At 39.9% G+C, this 20,683-nt stretch overlaps 1 protein-coding gene across 1 annotated transcript in view; it reads right to left on the reverse strand.

The window, feature by feature from the left end:
- DEGS2 (delta 4-desaturase, sphingolipid 2) overlaps positions 1 to 20,683 on the reverse strand; it is a 63,062-nt gene that overhangs the window by 11,358 nt on the left and 31,021 nt on the right. Inside the window, exon 2 of the mRNA XM_044661876.1 lies at positions 8,902 to 9,644. Within this exon, the coding sequence (XP_044517811.1) occupies positions 8,902 to 9,644 (743 nt within the window). The remainder of the gene's footprint in view (positions 1 to 8,901; positions 9,645 to 20,683) is intronic.

Below are 20,683 nucleotides of genomic sequence, written 5' to 3' on the forward strand. Positions count from 1 at the left end.
GACGAAAAAGCATGGGACTCAAATAAAGGAAAATTGGAGGTGGAGGGAAAAGAGGAAGGGAAACACAGAAAGAGATGGCCTCTAAAAATAATGAGCCTGGGGGGCAGCTGGATAGCTCAGTGGATTGAGAGTCAGGCCTAGAGACGGGAGGTTCTAGGTTCAAATCCGGCCTCAGCCACTTCCCAGCTGTGTGACCCTGGGCAAGTCACTTGACCCCCATTGCCCACCCTTACCACTCTTCCACCTATGAGACAATACACTGAAAGTTAAGGGTTTAAAAAAATAATAATGAGCCTGAAGGGGTTCAAGTGAAAGTTGGATGACTGTCCATTAGGAATGTTTAGGGGGAGTTTAGTTATTGGGTGATGTAGAAACTACTGAAGTGCCTTCCAGCTCTCCGGTTCTGTAATTTTATAAAGGATGGACAGAGAATTCATAGAGGAGGAGAGATTTAGAGCTGGGATAAGAAATGAAGAACCTGAGACCCAGAAGGAGGGGAAGCCACTTAGCCAAAGTCACAGAGGTAATAAGAGAGCTGAGACTAGCAATCAGAGGATTTAGAGCTAGAGGCAATCTTAGATATTATCCACTCCAAACCAATCATTTTACAGGGGAGGAAACTCATACCCCAAAGAGATCAAAGACAGGGGGGAAAGTCTTACTTATACAAAATATTTATAGCAAAATCTTTTTGTGGTGGCTGGAACTGGAAACGGAAGGAATGTCTCTCAGTTGAGGAATGGCTGAACAAGTTATGGTTTATGATTGCAATGCCATACTATCATGCAATGCCAAACAGGATGATCACAAAAAACTTGGAAAGACTTATATGACATGATGCAAAGTAAAGTGAGCAGAACCAGGAGAACGTTGTGCCCAATAACAGCAATAATATACAACAATCAACTGTGAAAAACTTAGTTATTCTCAGCAATGCAAAGATCTAAGACAACTCCAAGGAACTCATGCCACAGAAGGAAGCAGTGGCATCTGAGTACAGATTGAAGCAAAGCATTCTTCACTTTATTCCCTTCATGAATTTTTCTCTAGTATAAGTGACATGTGTCTTCTTTCACAACATGACAAAAACAGAAATATATATTGCGTGATTGCACATGTCTATATCATATTACCTGCCATCTTGGAGAGGGGGGAGGGTGGGAAGGAGAGAAAGAATTTAGATTGCAAAATGTCAGAAAAGGATTATTAAAATTATAATTGTGGGTGGAAAAAAATTTTTAAACAACGGATAAAACCGAGGGCCAGGGGAAAAAAAAAAGTAGCTCTAAATAAATAGAAGAGGCAGAATTAGAACTCTGGGCTTATGTCTCTGAATCCAGTGTTCTTGCTACTATTCTATGCCTTAGGAAAATTTTGTGAGGAAAAGGGAAGCACTAAGAGAAGCCAACCACAACAACCCTTAAATTAAGGGCACCAGGACTAGAATCAGGAAGACCTGAGGTCAAATCCAGCCTCAATCAGACATTTCCTAGCTGTGGGGCCCTGGGCAAGTCGCTTAACCCCAAATGGCTGGTCCTTATTGCTCTTCTGCCTTGGACCTGATAGTATCAATTTTAAGACAGAAAGTAAAGGTTGAAAATAAATAAGTAATAAATACTTATTGATTTACCAAGGTCAGTTTAATTCAGATTAGGTCCTGCTTGAAGGACTCCTCACTTCATTTGTCCCCAAATAAATGTTAGGAAGCTTTTCCTTACATCTAATTGAGAGAGTAATGATAATAATAATAATAATAATAATAATAATAATAACTAGCATTTCTATAGCACTTTGGGGTTAGCAAAGCAATTTACAATGTTGTCTCATTCAATTCCCACAACAATCGTGAAAAAGGTACTATTATTATCTCCATTTTACAGATGAGGAAATTGAGGCTAAGCAACTTGTTCAGAGTTACATAGCAGATAAGTGTTTTGGGGCAAGATTTACACTCTTGTCTTCCTGACTCCAAGCCCAGCACTCTGTTCACTGTGCCACTCAGATGGCAAAACTAAAGATAATTTTGGTATGTAAAAATATATTAGGGCATCAGAGAAAAGCAAAAAAAATGCCACTGGAGGTCCCTGAGGGAAGGTTGGCTTGGAGGTGTCAGAGATAGTCAGTGAATGATGGTGGGAAGAGAGATCTGAGGGGACTTTATGGAATCTGCATGGGGCTTTAAAGATGGGTTAATTATTATTTAATAAGTTAAGAGGAAGGAGAAAGGACAATCTAAGTAAGCATAGATAATATGGTGAGCAAAGCTATAAATGCTAACAAGGGTAGGGCATAGAGAAAAGTCCAGTTTGGCTGAAATATAGATTATGTGGGAGATCAGACCCAGCATTGGCAGTGAAGCCATAACTTTCTGATGTTGGTAAAATGAAACTGGCAGCTTGACATTAAAATGTGCCACAGTTTTGATATACTTGTCTTAAGATTCAAACAAAACACTTGTAAACACCAGTGGGAAGAGTCTAGATCCTCAGAGGCTTATGGCATGAGTTGCTGTTTTCCCATGAATCTCCTGGCACTGTTATCCTGAACCATGGTTATCCTTATTTTATTGCCATAATCAGTGACTAATTCAGTGGTAACATCTTAACAAATTTTATAGCCAACCATTTTCAGATCATAAATAAGAATTCTAAAATCATACACAAGAATGGATTTTAACTTGCTGAATGTAAAGATTGCACTTCAAGTCATAGTTGTAGTATAGAGAGAGGGGGTCATATAGTTAGTAAATGCTTATTATACAAATTTAGATGCTAACTCTGCATCGTTGTGCATATTCTGATTTTAATCCAATAAAAAGTTGAACTTTTCTTTGTTGCTCTCACTTGTAGCCTAATATTAGGTGAAAGGAATAGAAATTGCTTTGTAAAAAAATCCCTGGTGTGACTTTCCCCTCACAAGTGAAATGGGAGAATCTTAAGTTTCTATCTTAATACCTAGTACCTATAAGCGGTTTCGTAGAAATACACTAATGACTTTTTTTAGTGGCGAACCACCAGTTGGCATCCATTTGGATAAAAGCGAGGCTGGAACTGGAGCTGAAAATTCCACATTTGCCACCAACTAGCTGTGTGACCTTGTATAAGTTCATGGCTTCTCCCTGTGGGAAAGCAAGTGGGATATACCGGATAATCTTTTAAGAATCTAGATAGTTCTCACTGATAAGCAGAGCCACTGGTGGTAAAGGATTTGAGTCTTATCATAGGATGCTATCAAAGCTAGGGGAGTTGTTTCTACAGTTTATTCTCCAGTCTTTTAGCTTTCTGTAATAGCCCAATTCAGTTTGATTTTAGAAACAATTTATGAAGCGTCTATTCTGTGTACCTCATAAGGCTGAAAATTGGACATGGCATGGGGCCAAAGACATAGCTTGGAGAGAGAGAAAAATGATGAACTTTCCCCTTGACTAGGTGGGGCTAGCCTCCTGACTTATTCAGTCATTCACTCACTGGCACTCCTAATGTACCACATACCTCCCATAGGACCCCCTCAAAGGTGACAGGTACCAAAGCTGGCCAACAGGTTTCAGGTTCCTCAGAAGAGTAACCCTGCCCAGGCTTAATGAGTAACTCACTTGTCCTCAGAAGGGCCAGGCTGAAACCTGGGCTACTCTAAAGGGGGTAGGAGGTTAGGGGAGACACTTGGAGAAGGACAGGGTTCCTGAAGAGAGAAGGCAGCTTCAGAAAACATGCAAATAAAAGCAATTGCGGTCTGGTGTAAAGTTCTCAGGTGCACCATGGAAAAAGGAAAGAGTGAGAGGGGAATCCATGAGAAATCTGCCAAAATGCTTCTCCCCCACCACCACCCCCATCCAAATTTGTTCTCTCAGCTCCAAGCTGGCCAACAAGTCTCAGAATAGGCAAGCGGTGAAAGAATTCTTGGTTTGGGAACCAGGCTGAAACACCTGGGTTTGAGTCCTGTTTGCTACAGGATCTTGAGAAAATCATTTCTCCACTCGGAGTCTCTGTCTCTTCATCTTTAAAACACAGAAAATACATGGAATAGTAGGGAGAGAGCTATTAGAGCCTGCTTCCAGCCCAGACCCTGCAAATATCAATGAGGAGAGCAGCCCCTTATGGAAAAAAGGTCCAGGTTAGCTCGATGGCTCAGCGAATAGAGAACTCCTGGAGATGGGAAGTCCTGGGTTCTGATCTGGACTCAGACACTTCCTAACTGTGTGACTCTGGGAAAGTCACTTAACCCCAATTGCCAAACCCTTGCCACTCTTCTGCCATAGAACAGATAGTATCAATTCTAAGAAAGAAGGTAAGGGTTTTGTTGTTGTTAGTTTGTTTTTTGTTGTTGTTTTTAAGAAAGAAAACAAGAGAGGTACACCATGGCCAACTGCCATTTGCAGGCAAATAATTCCAATAACTCTAGGAGTAGAAACACTTCATCCCAAACCACTGGCCTCCTTTCCAGCTCAGCCCTCCTCCTTGCCTGCCACCTTGGGCCTCCCCCAGAGAAGCAAACAACCACTGAAAAACCCAGAAAAAAAAAAAATTCTTACCACCAAAGTTCTTGGCAATCTCAAATCATAAGATTTTATCAGTGGAAATGACATCAAAGAAGCATTATCAGGGCAGCTGGGTAATTCAGTGGTTTGAGAGCCAGGCTTAAGTGGAGATATCCTCAAATCTAACTTCAGACCTTTCCTAGCTGTATGACCCTGGGAAAGTCTCTTAACCCCCATTGCCTAGCCCCAATACTTAGTATTGATTCTAAGACGGAAGGTAAGGGCTTAAAAAAAAGAAACATTATCATCTGCTCTGCCATTGTACCATAAGAACCATGGGACCTTTCCATCTGACTTAACAGCTGAAAGCTCTACTATCTGTTGTTTCTTCCTTATTAGTATGGGAGTTCCTGGAATACCTGGATCATCCTTCTCCTTTGGTATTTGTATCCCCTAGCATTTAGCACTGTGCCTGGCACCCAGCCAGTGCTGAATCGGTGTTCTTTAATTCATTCATTGTTGGTATTTGTTGAGATTTTCAAGAAGTTTTTTAAATTAAAAAAAAATTGACATGGAAATTTTAAAAATCGCTTTGACACTTGAGGAGCCGTGATTTCTATCAATGTGCTTAGTAGATGATCTTAATGAGTTGCTGAGCTAAAAAAAATTCATCCCTAGGTGGTCTACCTTCTGGTGATGAGTCTCTCTGCCTGAAAATAAAAAATAATTGATAAGCTAATTCATAAGTAAAACTGGGCCCTTACTATGTCTGCTCTCATCCTCTTCAAATTTGTTATCAGAGGTGGCTCAGTGGATAGAGTTAGCCCAACAGACAGAGGTCCTGGGTTCAAACCTGACTTAGCTGTGTGACCCTGGGCAAGCCCTTTTAAATTGCCTAGCCTTTACTGTTCTTCTGCCTTGGAACTGATATGTAGCATAATTTTTAAGGTAGCAGGTAAAGGTTAAAAAAAAAAAAACTGTTAGCATAGCATGAAGATGACCAGATGTTTCAAAGGCAGCAGAGCAGAGCTCTGGAACTGAAGAAAAGTGAGTTCAAATTCTGCCTCTGCTCCAATCTAGGATGGCATAACATTGGGCAAGTCACACAACCTCTTGGTTTCCCCATCTGTAAAATCAAGACACTGAACAAGATGACTGATGGCTAAAGTTCCTTCCAGCTCTCAACCTAATGCCATCAAGGCACTGAGGACCAAAAGGAAGAAAATTAGATGCCCTGCCACAGAAAATGTTAGACACTGGGATTGAACTCAGTCTGGTCATACAGTCTCTCCATACACACACACACACACACACACACACACACACACACCTACTACTACCCTGATTCAGGTCCTCAGTACCTTTTTCTGGGTCTATTATATTCCTACTCAGTTTCCCAGTCTTTTAGCATTCCTCCTTACAACCCATTATTATTGATGTTTGGTCCTTCCAATCCTGTCAGTTTCTTCATGACCCCATTTCATGTTTTCTTGGCAAAGATACTGGAGTGGTTGGCCATTCCCTTCTCCAGCTCATTTACAGAGGAGAAAAACAGGTTTGAAAGACTCATTTGCCATTCCTTTCTCCAGCTCATTTTACAGATGGGGAAACTGAGGCAAACAGGGGTAAATGATTTGCCCTGGGTCAGACAGCTAGTAAGTGTCTGAGGTTGGAATTGAACTCTGATCCTTCTGACTTCAGCCCTTGCATCCTATCCACTGCACCAGGTAAGTGGCCTTCCCCTAGCCCACACCGTTGTTCCAAACCATTCTTGGCAGTGTTAAAATCTCTGGAAAGCATAAACCTGAACATAATCTGTCCCCTGCTCACAAACCTTCAGGGATTTCCTATTGCTTCTAAGATAATATATAAATGTTTTAGCCTGGCATCTCCATAAGTCTTTCCTTTTAACCTTTCTTTCAGCTGGCACTCATTCATGAACCCTAGAGGCAATTCAGGGTCACAATGGATAGAGCACTAGTTCTCAAGTCAGGGAGATCTGAGTTCAAATGTGGCCCCAGATATTATATGGTCCTAGGCAAATCAGTCTACCTCTGTCTTGCCTCAATTTCCTTCCCTGTAAAATAGGGATCATAATAGTGCCTACCTCATAAGGGATATGGTAAGAGTCAAAGGAGAGATTTGTAAATTTGCTTAATAAGTGTTTGTTATTCCCCACTCCTCCATGCTCTTAACAAACTAGACAACTAGCTATACCCCTTTAACATAGGTATTCTCCTGCCTCTCTCCATTCAGTCAGCTACAAAGGTATTCCCCTCATCTCTGTCTCTTGAGATCTTTCTCTTCCTGTGAGGCCTCTTGTCTTAATTTTAATTTTTTTCTTTAAATGTTTATTTTTTATTTTTATTTTTTATTAGATATTATTTATTTAGATAAATAATCTATATAGATATAGATAAAAGAGAAAGAAATCTTTATTTCTTCATTTTCTTAATTCCCCCAACTCCCATGCTCTCTTCTTTCTCTAAAATTTCCAATTCCTTAATTACTTTGCAAGTATCTCTCCTTTGGAACTATCACATTGTACTTTGCATTGTAGATCACAGATTTACATATGGCAGGGACTGTAAAGATTATGCTGTTCAGTTTCCTCATTTTTCAGATAAAGAAATGGAGGACCAGAGGATTTAATTGACTTGGAAGGAGCAATATAGCCAGGATGTGAAACCAGGTTTTTCCACATCAAATCTAGCAATATTGCTTGTTTGCATATATACTATATTCTCTTATTTGATTACGATCAGAAACATAGAGACTATGTCTTGAGAGGAAGTATGCTGTCGTGAAAAATGGGCAGAATTGGCATGTGGCCTCCTACAAAGGCCACTCCAGAGTAAGGGGAAGAGCAGATTAAAAAGTAGTTGAAGGAGACAGCTGGGTAGCTCAGTGGATTGAGAGCCAGGCCTAGAGACGGGAGGTCCTGAGTTCAAATCTGACCTCTGATACTTTCCAGCTGTGTGACCCTGGGCAAGTTACTTGACCCCCATTGCCTAGCCCTTATCACTCTTCTGCCTTGGAGCCAATACATAGTATTGATTCCAAGATGGAAGGTATGGGTTAAAAAAAAAAGTAGTTGGAAAAAAAGGTGGGGAGGAGGCAGCTAGGTAATGCAGTGGATAGCGAGCCAGGCCTGGAATCCAGAGGTTCTAGGTTTAAATCTGGTCTCAGAAACTTCCTAGCTGTATGACCTTGGGCAGGTTGCTTAACCTTGAATGCCTAACCCTTACTGTCCTTTCACCTTCTTTTAAGACAGAAGATAAGGGTTTTGTTTTTTAAATGTAACTGGGAAATAGTTAATAAAAGAAATAAAAATACAATGCAATATTAATCATGTTAATCTGTGATTTTCTAAGTCAATATGGGATGGCAGGAATCCATTTCTATCTGAGTTAAACACCACTGGACTCAGTACTAAAAGGATTTAGAATTTAAAGGATTTGAGTTAAAAGAACATAGCCTTAGCTCAGTGGATTGAGAGTCAGGCCTAGAGATGGGAGGTCCTAGGTTCAAATCCGGCCTCAGACACTTCCCAGCTGTGTGACCCTGGGCAAGTCACTTGACCCCCATTGCCTACCCTTGCCACTCTTCCACCAAGGAGCCAATACACAGAAGTTAGCCTACCTCAGACACTAGCAGTATGACCCCGAGCAAATTATTTAATCATTCTAAACCTCATTGGTAAAATAAGGAGGATGGATTAGATGATCATCAGAAGACTTTGGTTCAAATATTGATTCTAAGACATAGAGCTTGCCCATGGGCAAGTCACTTAATCCTTCTGAGACTCAATTTTCACATCTGTGAAATGAGGAAAATAACTAGCTATCTCAATGGGAAATTAGAAAGAAAGTACCAGGATGACTCAGTGGACAGAGAGCCAGAACTAGAGACTCAAATCTGGCCTCAGACACTTCCTAGCTGTGTGACCCTGGGCAAGTCACTTAACCCCCATTGCCTAGCCCTTACCACTCTTCTACCTTGGAACCCATACACAGTATTGATCCTAAGGTAAAAGGTAAGGGTTTTTTGTTTTTTTTAATTTCCTTATAAATCTTAAAGTACTATGTAAATATGTTATGATTACTAGCCTTTTAAAAAAAAAATTAACTTGGGGAATTCCTGGTGCGAATGCTCCTTTCACTGATACAGATCAGCAGTTCAACTCTAACATATAGTCTTAGAATTACTATTATGATACGTCATTATATATAGTATATAACATATACTGTGTTACTTTAATATAGTTGTATGCTATAATGATCTTAAGGGTTGGCATAGTTATTACAAATAATATTGGCGCTCTAGTCATAATTATTCCTAGATTCGCAGAATCCGTCTCCGAAATTTTTGTTGAAGTGAGCCGAGTCGGTCCCCTACCCATCCCCGGCACTAAATGCCCCACCTACCATGGGCAGCTTGAGACCCGAGATACTGGGGAAGTCATGGTGCTCCATGTGGTAGCCCACATTAAAGGTTATCCAGTTGAGGGGCCCATAGTAGGAATAGGTCTCATAGCCCTTCAGGAACAGATAGTGCTCAGCAATGAAGTGGCCAGAAATGGGGTGAAGTCCTGTACAGAGGATAGTGCCTACAATAAAATACACAATTGGCTTCACCCCCCACAACGTATAGACCGTAACGTTGACGGCAAGCTGGATTAGTACATTGAAGACCTCCATCTGTGTAATAGCCAGGCGGTTTACAATGAATGGTCGCAGGGCATAAAAGAATGGTTGCAGGAAAAGCCAGAGGAGCTTCCTCATTGGGGTGCAGAAGAACCAACACTCGAAGTCTGTGGGGATGTCCACATCGAGTTTGTCACCAGCCAGGTAGCGGTGGTGATCAACATGATACTTCTTGAAGGAAGCGGAGTATGGCACACCAATAGGGAGGTTGGCGAAGACTGCAAACCAGCGGTTCCAATGAATAAATTTGTTGCCAAAGGCCACGTTATGAGAGATGTCGTGGATGGCCAGAGTCAAGGAGTGGTTCACACAGCCCCCAAAGGCATAGGCCCAGAACAAGAGCCACTGCCAAGACAAGTCTTTGACCAGGTAACCAGCGCAGAACTGGGTCAGCACCATGCAGGACACAATCCATTTCAAGTGTGGATCTGGGCCCATTAGGGATTTGATGGCTGGATACTTAGCTAAAGGGGAAGACAGAGAAACATTTTTCAAAGCAAGAAGAATCAATTCATTTCACCTGGTGAGTAGAGGGGTTTTAGGGTGAGCACCCAAGCACAGAGCAAATTTATTATTTTGTTCCCTAGGTATGCTACGCTCATTTGGCCCGTAAAGCAAGAGAACATTAGAAATAGTAACGATCTGAGAATCACAGAACCATCCATTCAAATATTTGTGCCTACTGAAGTGGTTCTCCAATTTACACTCTTCTGTGTGCTTTATAATACAACAACATTGGCCTAATTGATATTCCTCACAGATGACATGCTGTCTCCCAACTCCAGGCCATTTTACCAGCTGTCTCTCCATGCCTAGAATGTTCTTCCTCATCGCTTTCGCCTCCCTAGCTTCCTTCATGGCTCAGATCAAATCTCACCTTCTGCAGGAGGACTTTCCAGACCTCTAACAAGGTTATTGCCTTCCCTCTGAGTATGTATATATCTATACAAACACACAAATATGTATATACATATGCACAGTTATAGATAGAAATAGATGGTTACACAGATAGATAGATAGACATAGATGGGCAGAGAAAGATATATGGGTGGACAGATAGACAAACATAGATGGACAGAGAGATAGACAGATGACAGATGGATAGATAGACTGAGATGGACAGACAGATAGGTAGAGATAGATAGGCATAGGTGGAGAGAGGTAGATAGATATATAGATAGACATAGAAAGATATATAGATATAGAAGGATAAATGGACACAATGATAGAGATAGATAGACAGACAGACAGATGAACAGAGATACATAGACAGACAGAGAAAGACAGAAAGATAGACATAGATGGACAGACAGATAGGTAGATATAAGATAGACATAAAGATGGACAGATGGACATAGTTAGACAATCAGAAAGATAGACATAGATAGACAGATACATAGATATATAGATAATATAGTATTTAAAAAAATTTTTTTGTTGTCTTCTCTATTGGAATGTGAGCTCCTTGAGGGCAGAGATTGTAGTTTTACCTTTCTTCATATCCTCAGCCCTTAGGATAGTGGTAGGCATATAATAAGTTCTCAATAAATACTTGTTGACTGATTCCTTCCTTCCTTCCTTCCTTCCTTTCTCTTTCTTTCTTTCTTTCTCCCTCTCTCCCTCCCTCCCTTCCTTTCTTCCTTCCTTCCTTCCTTTCTTCCTTCCTTTCTTTCTTCCTTTCTTTCTTTCCTTCCTTCCTTCTTTTTCTCTTTTCTTCCCCCTCTCTCTCTCCCTCCCTCTCTTCCTTCCTTCCTACTTTCTTTCTTTCTTTCTTTGACAGTCCAAAGTCTGACTTGTTTTGAGATCAATATGTACAGTTAATAAGCAAGTTTTGTTTGTTTTGCAAATATTATTCTTAGTATATCTACTAGATTTATATTAAACTAGATATTTAGAAAGTTTCTTTTATTTGCAACAACATATCATCAAAGGTTTTGCCCCAGCCAAACACTCCCGTATTATGATGCTAGGATTATCTGTATGCATTTTATTCCTCTCTGAGGTGATTAGTTCCTTGAGGGTGGAGACTATAATCTCTCCACTTGGCTCTTATCATACTGAAGAGTGATTCTCCAAGAACTGGCTTAGATGCAAAGTACACACTTACCAAGGTTGAAGGGAGTGTTTTTGGCCAATCTAGGTTGAGAGCCCATGTCTCCTGACCCTGGCCAACATGCTTTCCACTATTCTCCACTGCCTTGCATTATATAATCTTATTTTTGTCTTTGTTATGGCTTATACTCCCTACTAGATGGTAAGTTCCTTGAAGACAAGGATCATGTTTTATTTTGCTTTGTACATCCCACAGTACCAAAGACAGTACAGAGCTCTGCTATATAGGACATGCCTTATACATAATTGTGGATAACTACAGAATATATGTATATGTGTGTGTGTGTGTGTATAGAGTGAGAGAGTGAGAGTGAGAGAGATGATAACATGTATTATGTAAACATACATTGTAATATAAATAAAATAGAAAAATATGTGTGTATATATATTTTTTAATATAAAATAAAAGTTTAAACATGTTTCAAACCTTCATTCTGCCCATACTTCTTACCTTCAAGACATGCTAGAATGTTAGATCACAAAACAGAATCCTTATGAGCATGTGCTTGTGTAAAATAGAAAAATGTCAAATCCTAGGATGCTCAACCAATCACAGAACTTATCCTCAAGCCACTAGGGCAGTCTCTGGTGTTTCAAGTCCTTATAAATCTTATTCACAACATTTCCATTGGAATCTTCCTCCTCCTCCTCCTCCTCATATAGTATATGTGTGTATATATATTCAATATATATTCACATATATACATTATATAGTATGTATGTATATATAAACACATCATAGTACATATAGTGTATGTGTGCAGATAAATAAAATGAACTAAGCAGATGAATATAATACAATACAATATTTTGTAATACAAATTTACAATCCAGGTTTTAGTTCCTATAAATCAAGGAACAAAAGGTTGAATCAGCATCCAAATAATCTGTTGCCTATTCTACTTTTCTAGTAGAAGTTCTTCCTTCCAAAGAGAAGTCATCTCCCTGTAACTTGCCCCTCTTGCTCCGTGTTCTTCTCCCTAAGAGCAAGTAGAACAAAGCTAATCCCTCTTCCACACAAGAGCACTTCAAATGTTTACAGGCATTTGTCACAGCCCCATTAAATCCTTTCTTCTCTAGCTAAACATTCCAAATTTCTTAATTATCCTAGTTAAACTCATTATCTATAGATACTCTCTCTTTCTGGGTCCCTACTCTCTGTCTATGTCTCTCTGTCTCTGTCTCTCTGTCTCTCTTTCTGTCTCTGTCTCTCTCTCTCTCTCTCTGTCTCTCTGTCTCTGTCTCTCTCTGTCTCTCTCTGTCTCTGTCTCTCTCTGTCTCTGTCTCTCTCTCTCTCTCTCTCTCTCTCTCTCTCTCTCTCTCTCTCTCTCTTTCTCTCTCTCTCTCTCTCTTTAAGAGTTTAGCTCAAATGTCCTGTAATGTCCTTTTCAATTCTGAGATTCTATAATTCTAAAGCCCCTTTTAACTTGAACATTCTAAGAAATCAGAAGAGAGCAAGTGCAATGGGTGAATTTTGGTGCAAGAAAGAAATGTCTGTCGTTTGACAAAGTCTCTCATACCATCCATGACAATATTCAGTCAGCAGCTGAATTAGCACAGTTAAGTACGCTCAGAAATGATTAAGTGATCAAAACGAAGGACTAATTTTTTTTTAAATGCTTACCTTCTAGTTTAGAACCAATACTAAGTATTGGTCCCAAGGCAGAAGAAGCGTGTAAGGGCTAAGCAATGGGGAGTAAGTGACTTGTCCAGGATCACTAGGAAATGTCTGAGGTCAAATTTGAATTCAAGACCTCCCATCTTTAGGCCTGGCTCTCTATCCTCTGAGCCACTTAGCTGCCCCTGCAAGGACTAGTTTTTGATGGAGTTGATCTAAAGTGGGATCCCTAAAGGAAATGCCTATATTATCCTGTTAACCCACATTATTCTTTTTTTTTTTTTTTTAACAAAGGCTCAGATAAGAGCTTCTGCAATCTGCAGATGACAAAATGCTGGAAGAGAAAACAAGCATGTTGGGGCAGAATAGAGCCATAAGATTCATATAACAGGATGAAATGAAAGCAGGATAAAAGTCAAGTCCTACACTTGAGTTAAGAAAAAAATCAGCTGCACCTTTGTAAGATGAGAGGGGCAAAGACCATGGTCCCTGTGGAAAAAACGTCTGAGGGGTTTTGTAGCCTGCAAACTCAACATTAGTCAACTCTATATGAAAAAACCCTCCAAAAAAAAGTATTAATAATATCTAAAGCCACAAGAATAGAGGCACAACATCCAAAGCAAAGGAGGTAATAGTCCTGTTGTATTCTATCGAAATAGATAATATCTGGAGTAACAAATTCAGTTATGGACCCAATATTTTAGGAAGGACAATGCCAGACTGAAACCCACCATTAGAGTGTGACCAGAATAATACGAAGACTGAAAACCATGTGATACTAAGACTAGTCAAACAAATAAGAGACAGAGAACTTGGAAAAAAAGAAGACAGAAAGACCAGGAACAGATGGGACTTTCAAATAGCTGAAAAGCTATCACCTAGAAGGGAGATTAGACTTGTTTTCCATCTCCCCAAAGAGCAAAGGGTGTGTGTTATAGAGAGGCAAATTTCATTTTGGCTTTACATGAATATTCTCTCACAATATGTCCAATATGAAAATGTGTTTTGCATGATCTGATACATGTACTACCCAGATCAAATTGCTTACCATCTCAAGGAGGGTGGAGGGGAAAGGAGAGAGGAAGCAATTTGGATCTTATAATTTTGGAAAACGTATTTTTAAATTATTACATGCAATAAAAGATTAAACAAAGATGCAGATTTCAGCCAGCTATAAAGAAAATCCCTTAGCACAATTAGAGCTATCCAAAAGTCAAATGGGCTGTGTGGGGAAATAGTGGATCCCTCCTCCATCCAAGGAGGCTGAATGACTCCCTGTTGAGGACAGTAGAGAGGAAATTTCTGTGGATAAACTGGAAGCCTTCTGAGTTTCCTTCCAACACTGGGTTTCTGTCATTCTAAGAATTTGGAAAATGATTTTAAAATGCTATACAACCTCCTTCCATTTTCTGAGGTGAGAGACTGGATGCAGACAATTTCATATACTGCTAGATGCATTGCATTTTTTCTTTAATAAGAAATGGCTTGCTGTGTCTTGGGGCTAGGGGAGGAATTTTTGTTTGTTTGTTTTTTTAATTAAAAAAATTTAATCCTTACCTTCCATCTTAGAATCAATACTAAGTATTGGTTCCAAGGCAGAAGAGTGGTAAGGGCTGGGCTATGGAGGTTAAGTGACTTGCCCAGGGTCACACAGGGTTATCCCCCCCATCTCTAGGCCTGGCTCTCCACCCACTAAACTACCTAGCTGCTCTCTAGAGGAATATATTTTGAAATAAAAGTGTTCTTCCTGGAGAAGAGTGTATACAGTAATAGAATATTGTACTACAACCAACTATGAAGGATTAAGCTATTATTAACAAAGCAAGGTTCCAAAATAGCCCCAAGAGACTCATGATTAAAAAAAAAAAAAAACCTCTATCCACGGCCAAAGAAGGAACTGTTGGAATCTGACTGCAGATCAAAGCATTCCATCCTTCATTTTATTTCCCTCATGGTTTTTTTTATTATATATACGACAGGTGCCTTCAGTCAGGACCTGGAGAATATGGAAATATGCATTCCTTGAAATTACTGATATAACCTCTATCAAACTAATTTATTTCTTTGGGGAGGGGGAGATGGAGGGAGAGGAAGAATCTGAGTTGCAAAATTGTCAAAAATTGTTTCTACATGCAATTGAAAAAATAAAATTCAATCAAAAATAAATGTGTTCTTGGGGCAGCTGGGTAGCTTAGTGGATTGAGAGCCAGGCCTAGAGACAGGAGGTCCTAGGTTCAAATCCGGCCTCAGACACTTCCCAGCTGTGTGACCCTGGGCAAGTCACTTGACCCCCATTGCCTACCCTTACCACTCTTCTACCTATAAGTCAATACACAGAAGTTAAGGGTTTAAAAATTAAAAAAAAATTAGTAAAAATAAATAAATAAATAAATATGTTCTTAAGGGATACCAATAAAAATTTTATTAAAAAATTAAACCCTGAGCAAAAGTGAGGAAGAGACAGTTATTGTCATTATTGAACTTTGACTCATGTTTTAGGGTTCCTTGGGTTTCATGGCTTCCCTGCCAACCATTTCCACAATTTCTCATCTACTCCATCTTGCCCTAAGTCAATGACACTGTGTTATTTAAAATCACTTGGGATACTTGGAACTACATTTCCCGTGATCCCCAATGGGTTTCCTATTTTGGATTACGTATTCAAGGTGAGGGACTGTTTTAAATAGGGGGGAAGTGACTTTGAACTTCCTCTTTAGCTACCTGAGTGCCCGAAGATAGGAAAGGTAAAATGGCTGAGGCGGCAGTTTAAATACTTACAGGCGCGGTCTTATATATATGTATTTTACCAGCATGGCCATGGCTTTAATTAAAATATTAATTTTTATATTTATATCAGTCTTTATCATTTTTAATCGTAACAACACCCAAACAGGCAAGATGGAACAGACAAAGAGAGGAACACAAGATAGAACAAGAAACATAGATAAAAGTGTATCCACCAAGTTCATACAAATATATGTATATTTGGCTATTCCACATCACTTCTAAGTGCTCCAGCACTCTCCATCATTGGTCCCAAGCTCTAGTCTCCTCACAAGAACTCCCTATTGGCCTTTTGAAGCCAATATCCAGGAGGCATCTCAACCTTAACATGTTCATAACAGAACTTAGCATTTTCCCCCAGAAAACCCATCCCTCTTCCAAGATTTTTTATTTCTATCAAGGACAACACAACCTTTCTACCCATACAATTTGACAGCTTCAAAAGTCATCCTTGATTCTTTACTCTCCAATTTATATCCAAAAAATTTCCACATTCACAAGACCTCTCACCTCTGTCCCTTTCACTCCATTTATCAACTCTTGACTGAACTATTACGATAGCTTCCTAATTCGTCTCTCTGCCTCAAGTTTCTTCTTTTCTAATTCATCCCTTACACAACTTCTGAAATGATATTCCTAAAGTACCGGTATGTCCACATCACTTCCCTGCTCACTAAACTCCAATACAGGCTCCCCTTTACCCCAGGAACAAGCCCGTGTCCTCTTATGACATTTAAAACCTCTACGACAACTCTAACCTACTGTTCCAGACCTATCACAAGGGATTACTCTCCTGGAGGCACTCTCTGGACTAGTTAAACTCACCTTGCTGTTCCTCAAACATTATATTCCATCTCCTGGCACCCTGCCTTGAATAAATTCTCCTCACCTCTGCCTCTTAGAACCTCTAACATGCCTCAAAGCTCTGCTCCAACAGATCTTTCCTCATCCTCCTTCCCCCTCCCACCACACACACAAAAAATATCTCCTTTATTTTGTATACTTATAATACATACACTAGAAAAGGAAATAGCCAACCACTCCAGTGTCTTTGCCAAGAAAACCCCAAATGGGGTCACAAAGAATCAGACACAATGAAAACCACGGAACAGCAACAGTATGTACATATCGTCCCCTCCTATAAAATACACACTCCTACATCAGAGACTTTCCTCTTGTCTTTGTATCTCCGGTGCCTGGCACCTAGCAGGAGCTTAATAAATGCTTCTTCACTGAAAGATAAAATAAATTTTAGCACGTGTTAACAGCTTCTAACAAGGTAGAAGCAAATTTTCCCTTGGAAAGAAGCCAAAGGCTATTGAACTTTCTAATGTTAAAAGAATGAGAGCTAGGGAAACACCCAAGGTCAGCAAACCTCAGAGAGGCTGAGCAGGTGTGCTCTAGTTAGTGGTGAAGTGGAAAAATGGCCAACGATATTGAATACAAATGGACACACACCTACTATTAATGATCCCCAACTCAGAGGGAAAACACAGCAAAACAAAAAGCTCTGGCCCCTTTGGCAAGGACTCAGAACACGGAAGGATTAGCCTTCCCAACCCAAGCTGGCAAAGTATATTCCCAGGGGCCCTGGTCATGACTGTTTCCTACCTTTTCAAGTACAAGTAATAATCATTCTCCCATAAAGCCATCTCAAGATAGACTAATCTCTCCAATCCCACTTCCACCAGAAGGCTCTTAGAGAGTGAAGATTCTCTATATCTAGCTAGGGGGTTTTCATCCTGGTACCCTTGAACCCCCGAGGCCCATAGATAGAGTTCAAGGAGTCCATGGACCCCTTTTAAGCCCTTACCTTCCGTTAAGATTGATCTTAAAATCAATCTATAAAATTATTTTTTTACAAAATATTTTGTTACAAAAAAATTTATTTTTTGCTAATAACTGAACTTTATCATTCTCTCCACTTATAATTATATGCAACAAAAATACTATTCTGAGAGGGGATCACTAGACTTCACCAGGGTGCCAGAGCAACCAATAGGTAAAGCATTGGCTTGAGACTGGAAGACCTGAGATCAAATCTGGTCTCAGATACTTACTAGCTGTATGATCCTGGGCAAGTCACTTAACCTCTGTCTGACTCAGTTTCCCAAATTGAAAAATGGGATCATAATAGCACCTACCTCCCAAGGCTGCTGAGAGGATCAAATGAGATAATATTTTCAAAACACTTAGCTCAGTGCCTGGCACTTAGTAGGAGCTTATTCCCTCCTCTCCCCCCTTCCATGACACAAAAAAGGTTAAGAATCTCTGATGTAGCCCAAGCCACTCCCTGCCTAGTCACCCCATGCCACCCTCTACTCCTCTTCTCTGGGAAGAGTTAATCAAACTAATACTTCATTTTCTAGAAAGGATAGCAGTCAGTCATCTTATACCTCCACCCATCATTCTCATGGCTTCCCAGACCAAAACATTCCTTCCTGGACAGTCCCCACCCCATTTAAGCTCTTTCTGGGTTTGCTGAGATGGTCTTGCTTTTCGTATTTATATGCCCTGTACTTAATACAATGCCTGCATAGACTAAGTACTTAATAACTGCTTTTTCATTAATTTTTTTCAAGTTCCTCAAAAATCTTTAAGAAAAATGTAGATGGGGCAGCTGGGTGGTTCAGTGGATAAAAAGCCAGGCCTGGAGATGGGAGGACCTGGTTCAAATCTGGCCTCAGACACTTTCTAGCTGTGTGACTAGGCAAGTCACTTAACCCTGATTGCCTAACCTTTGCCATTCTTCTGTCTTAGAACTAATACTAAGACAGAAGGTAAGGCTTAAAAAAAATACATCAACTATGTGCTAAACCCAGTAGATTTAAAAAAAAAAAAAAAGGCAAAAACAGTCCTTGCCCTCAAGGAGCTCACAATCTAATGGAGGAGACAATTGAATCTAAGGAGGAAATAATGGAAAGAAAATTGCCTTCAGAGTAGGGAGAGCTGGATTCAAATTCTGAATCCAACTACTAGTGTGAAGAATTTGAGATATTTAGCCTGAAGGAGAGAAGGGGGTATGGAGACACCTGAAGTAGAAAGACAGACTTCATAGTAATGGTCATCATGCTTCATTCAGTGTGGAATAGGCACGAGACTTCTGTTTCCCCCATTGCTCCTAGTTCTGCCCTTTGGGTCCAAAGTGCCAAAGAGACAACTTGAGTTTAATGTCAGAAATAGCTTCCTTACAATATTCAATACAACTATTCAAAAGTGGAAACAGGCTGCCTTAGGAAGTGACAAGCTGGATGGCCATCATCGGTTGGACTTGTTACAGAAAAGATTCTTTTTCAGGTAAAGGTTGGATCGCAAAACATTGAGGTGCCTTTCCAACTCTTGAGTCAAGTTGACAAGCATTTATTAAATGCTTACTATGTGCTAGGCATTGTGTTAAGCACTGGGATATCTAAGAAGGGGGGGAGGGGGGAGTATTTGCTTTTATGGGCCACACAGTGTAAAATTCTGTGATTTACAAATGTAAAAATCTCTGATTCTGACCATGAATAGACCAATGTCTCAGTTTCTTTCTTTTTTCTTTTTTAAATAATCATTACCTTTTGTCTTAGAACTGTTACTAAGTATCAGTTCCAAGGCAGAAGAGGGGTACAGTATCATTAGCAATAATCACAGCACCATGAAACATTTGGAAGACTCTTAATGGGGGAATTTTTTTCTTTGTTTCTAGCTACAAGTGGCTTCTCTTTATTTAGTTGTTGTTGCTTTTCTTTGAACCCCCAATAGTAGGCACTTCATAAATGCTTGTGGAATTGACTCTAACTCGTATTCCCCTGCTACTATTTCTACCTGCTGGTGCTGAGCAGAAAAAGGAGCAGCATCAGTGTCTGTGTGTAGGTAAGGCACCCAGCCAGAGTCTATGCCATTTAAAACTCCGCTGCATAAAACCAAAACCAGCCAACATCAATGGAGTCAACTCCATGAGTCCCTTTGTATTTTCACTGTTTAACAACTTCAGGTATGAAAAAAGATATTTCCTACATATTTTGACTCTGGAGGGTGATGGGAAGCTACCAATCCAGGACTTGTCTGGGGGGTGATGACTTGATTTCAGAAGCCATCATCCCTTTAAGACAACTGAGTAGGTGGCAGGGAGCTAGGTGGTTCAGTGGATTTTAGAGTGGATTTGGTCCTGGCGTAAGGGTTAAATGTAGGAGTTTGACAAAGTGAGGAGGGCAGTTTAATAAAAACTTTGTTTAATTTAGAAAGAAGTACAGATGGAAAGATAGAAAAGAGAAAAAGAAAGATTATTAATCTTATACTCCATAAATCTACCTAATCTAAGTCTCACTAATAAATAATTCCTAAAAACTTACCTAAAATTTCCTAATACTACCTTTAACTATCTTCTCAGGACAGGTTCTTCTGCCTGGCACACTAGGCCTAATCTATTCTATTCTATCTGTAAAATATTAACTAACTCCCTAAAACAGTAGACAACCAACTGCCAGCAGCCCCTTGCCTGAGAGCCAGATTTCCTGCTCTCTAGGGATCCTAGAGGCAAAAGTCCCTTCCCTCAGCAGCTGCTTTCTTTATCTCCTCACTGACCAAATGCCATTTTACAACCTTCCTGCCTGAAAGCAGTTCCTACTTCTTCTCCCCAGTATCCTGATCTCCTTGGTAATGGAATCTTCAGCTCTGGCTCACTGCTTACCGAACCAGTGAGTTCTCTGATCCACTGAGAAACCCTGCTCTCTCCCCTCTTAAGCTAGACAGAGGGAGAGATTAAGAAAATCCCTTTAACATACCCCCCTGAGATCCTTTGGGAGACTAGTCTCCCCAGTGGATCTTTCAAACATAACTATCTTATACTCATATTCCCTAGTCAAAGTTGCCTATACTATTAGAAAACCATACTAATATGAGAAACATGGAGAAAGAAAGAAAGAAAGAAAGAAAGAAAGAAAGAAAGAAAGAAAGAAAGAAAGAAAGAAAGAAAGAAAGAAAGAAAGAAAGAAAGAAAGAAAGAAA

The sequence above is a fragment of the Gracilinanus agilis genome, chromosome 2, assembly GCF_016433145.1.
Source record: "Gracilinanus agilis isolate LMUSP501 chromosome 2, AgileGrace, whole genome shotgun sequence".
Taxonomy (NCBI): domain Eukaryota; kingdom Metazoa; phylum Chordata; class Mammalia; order Didelphimorphia; family Didelphidae; genus Gracilinanus; species Gracilinanus agilis.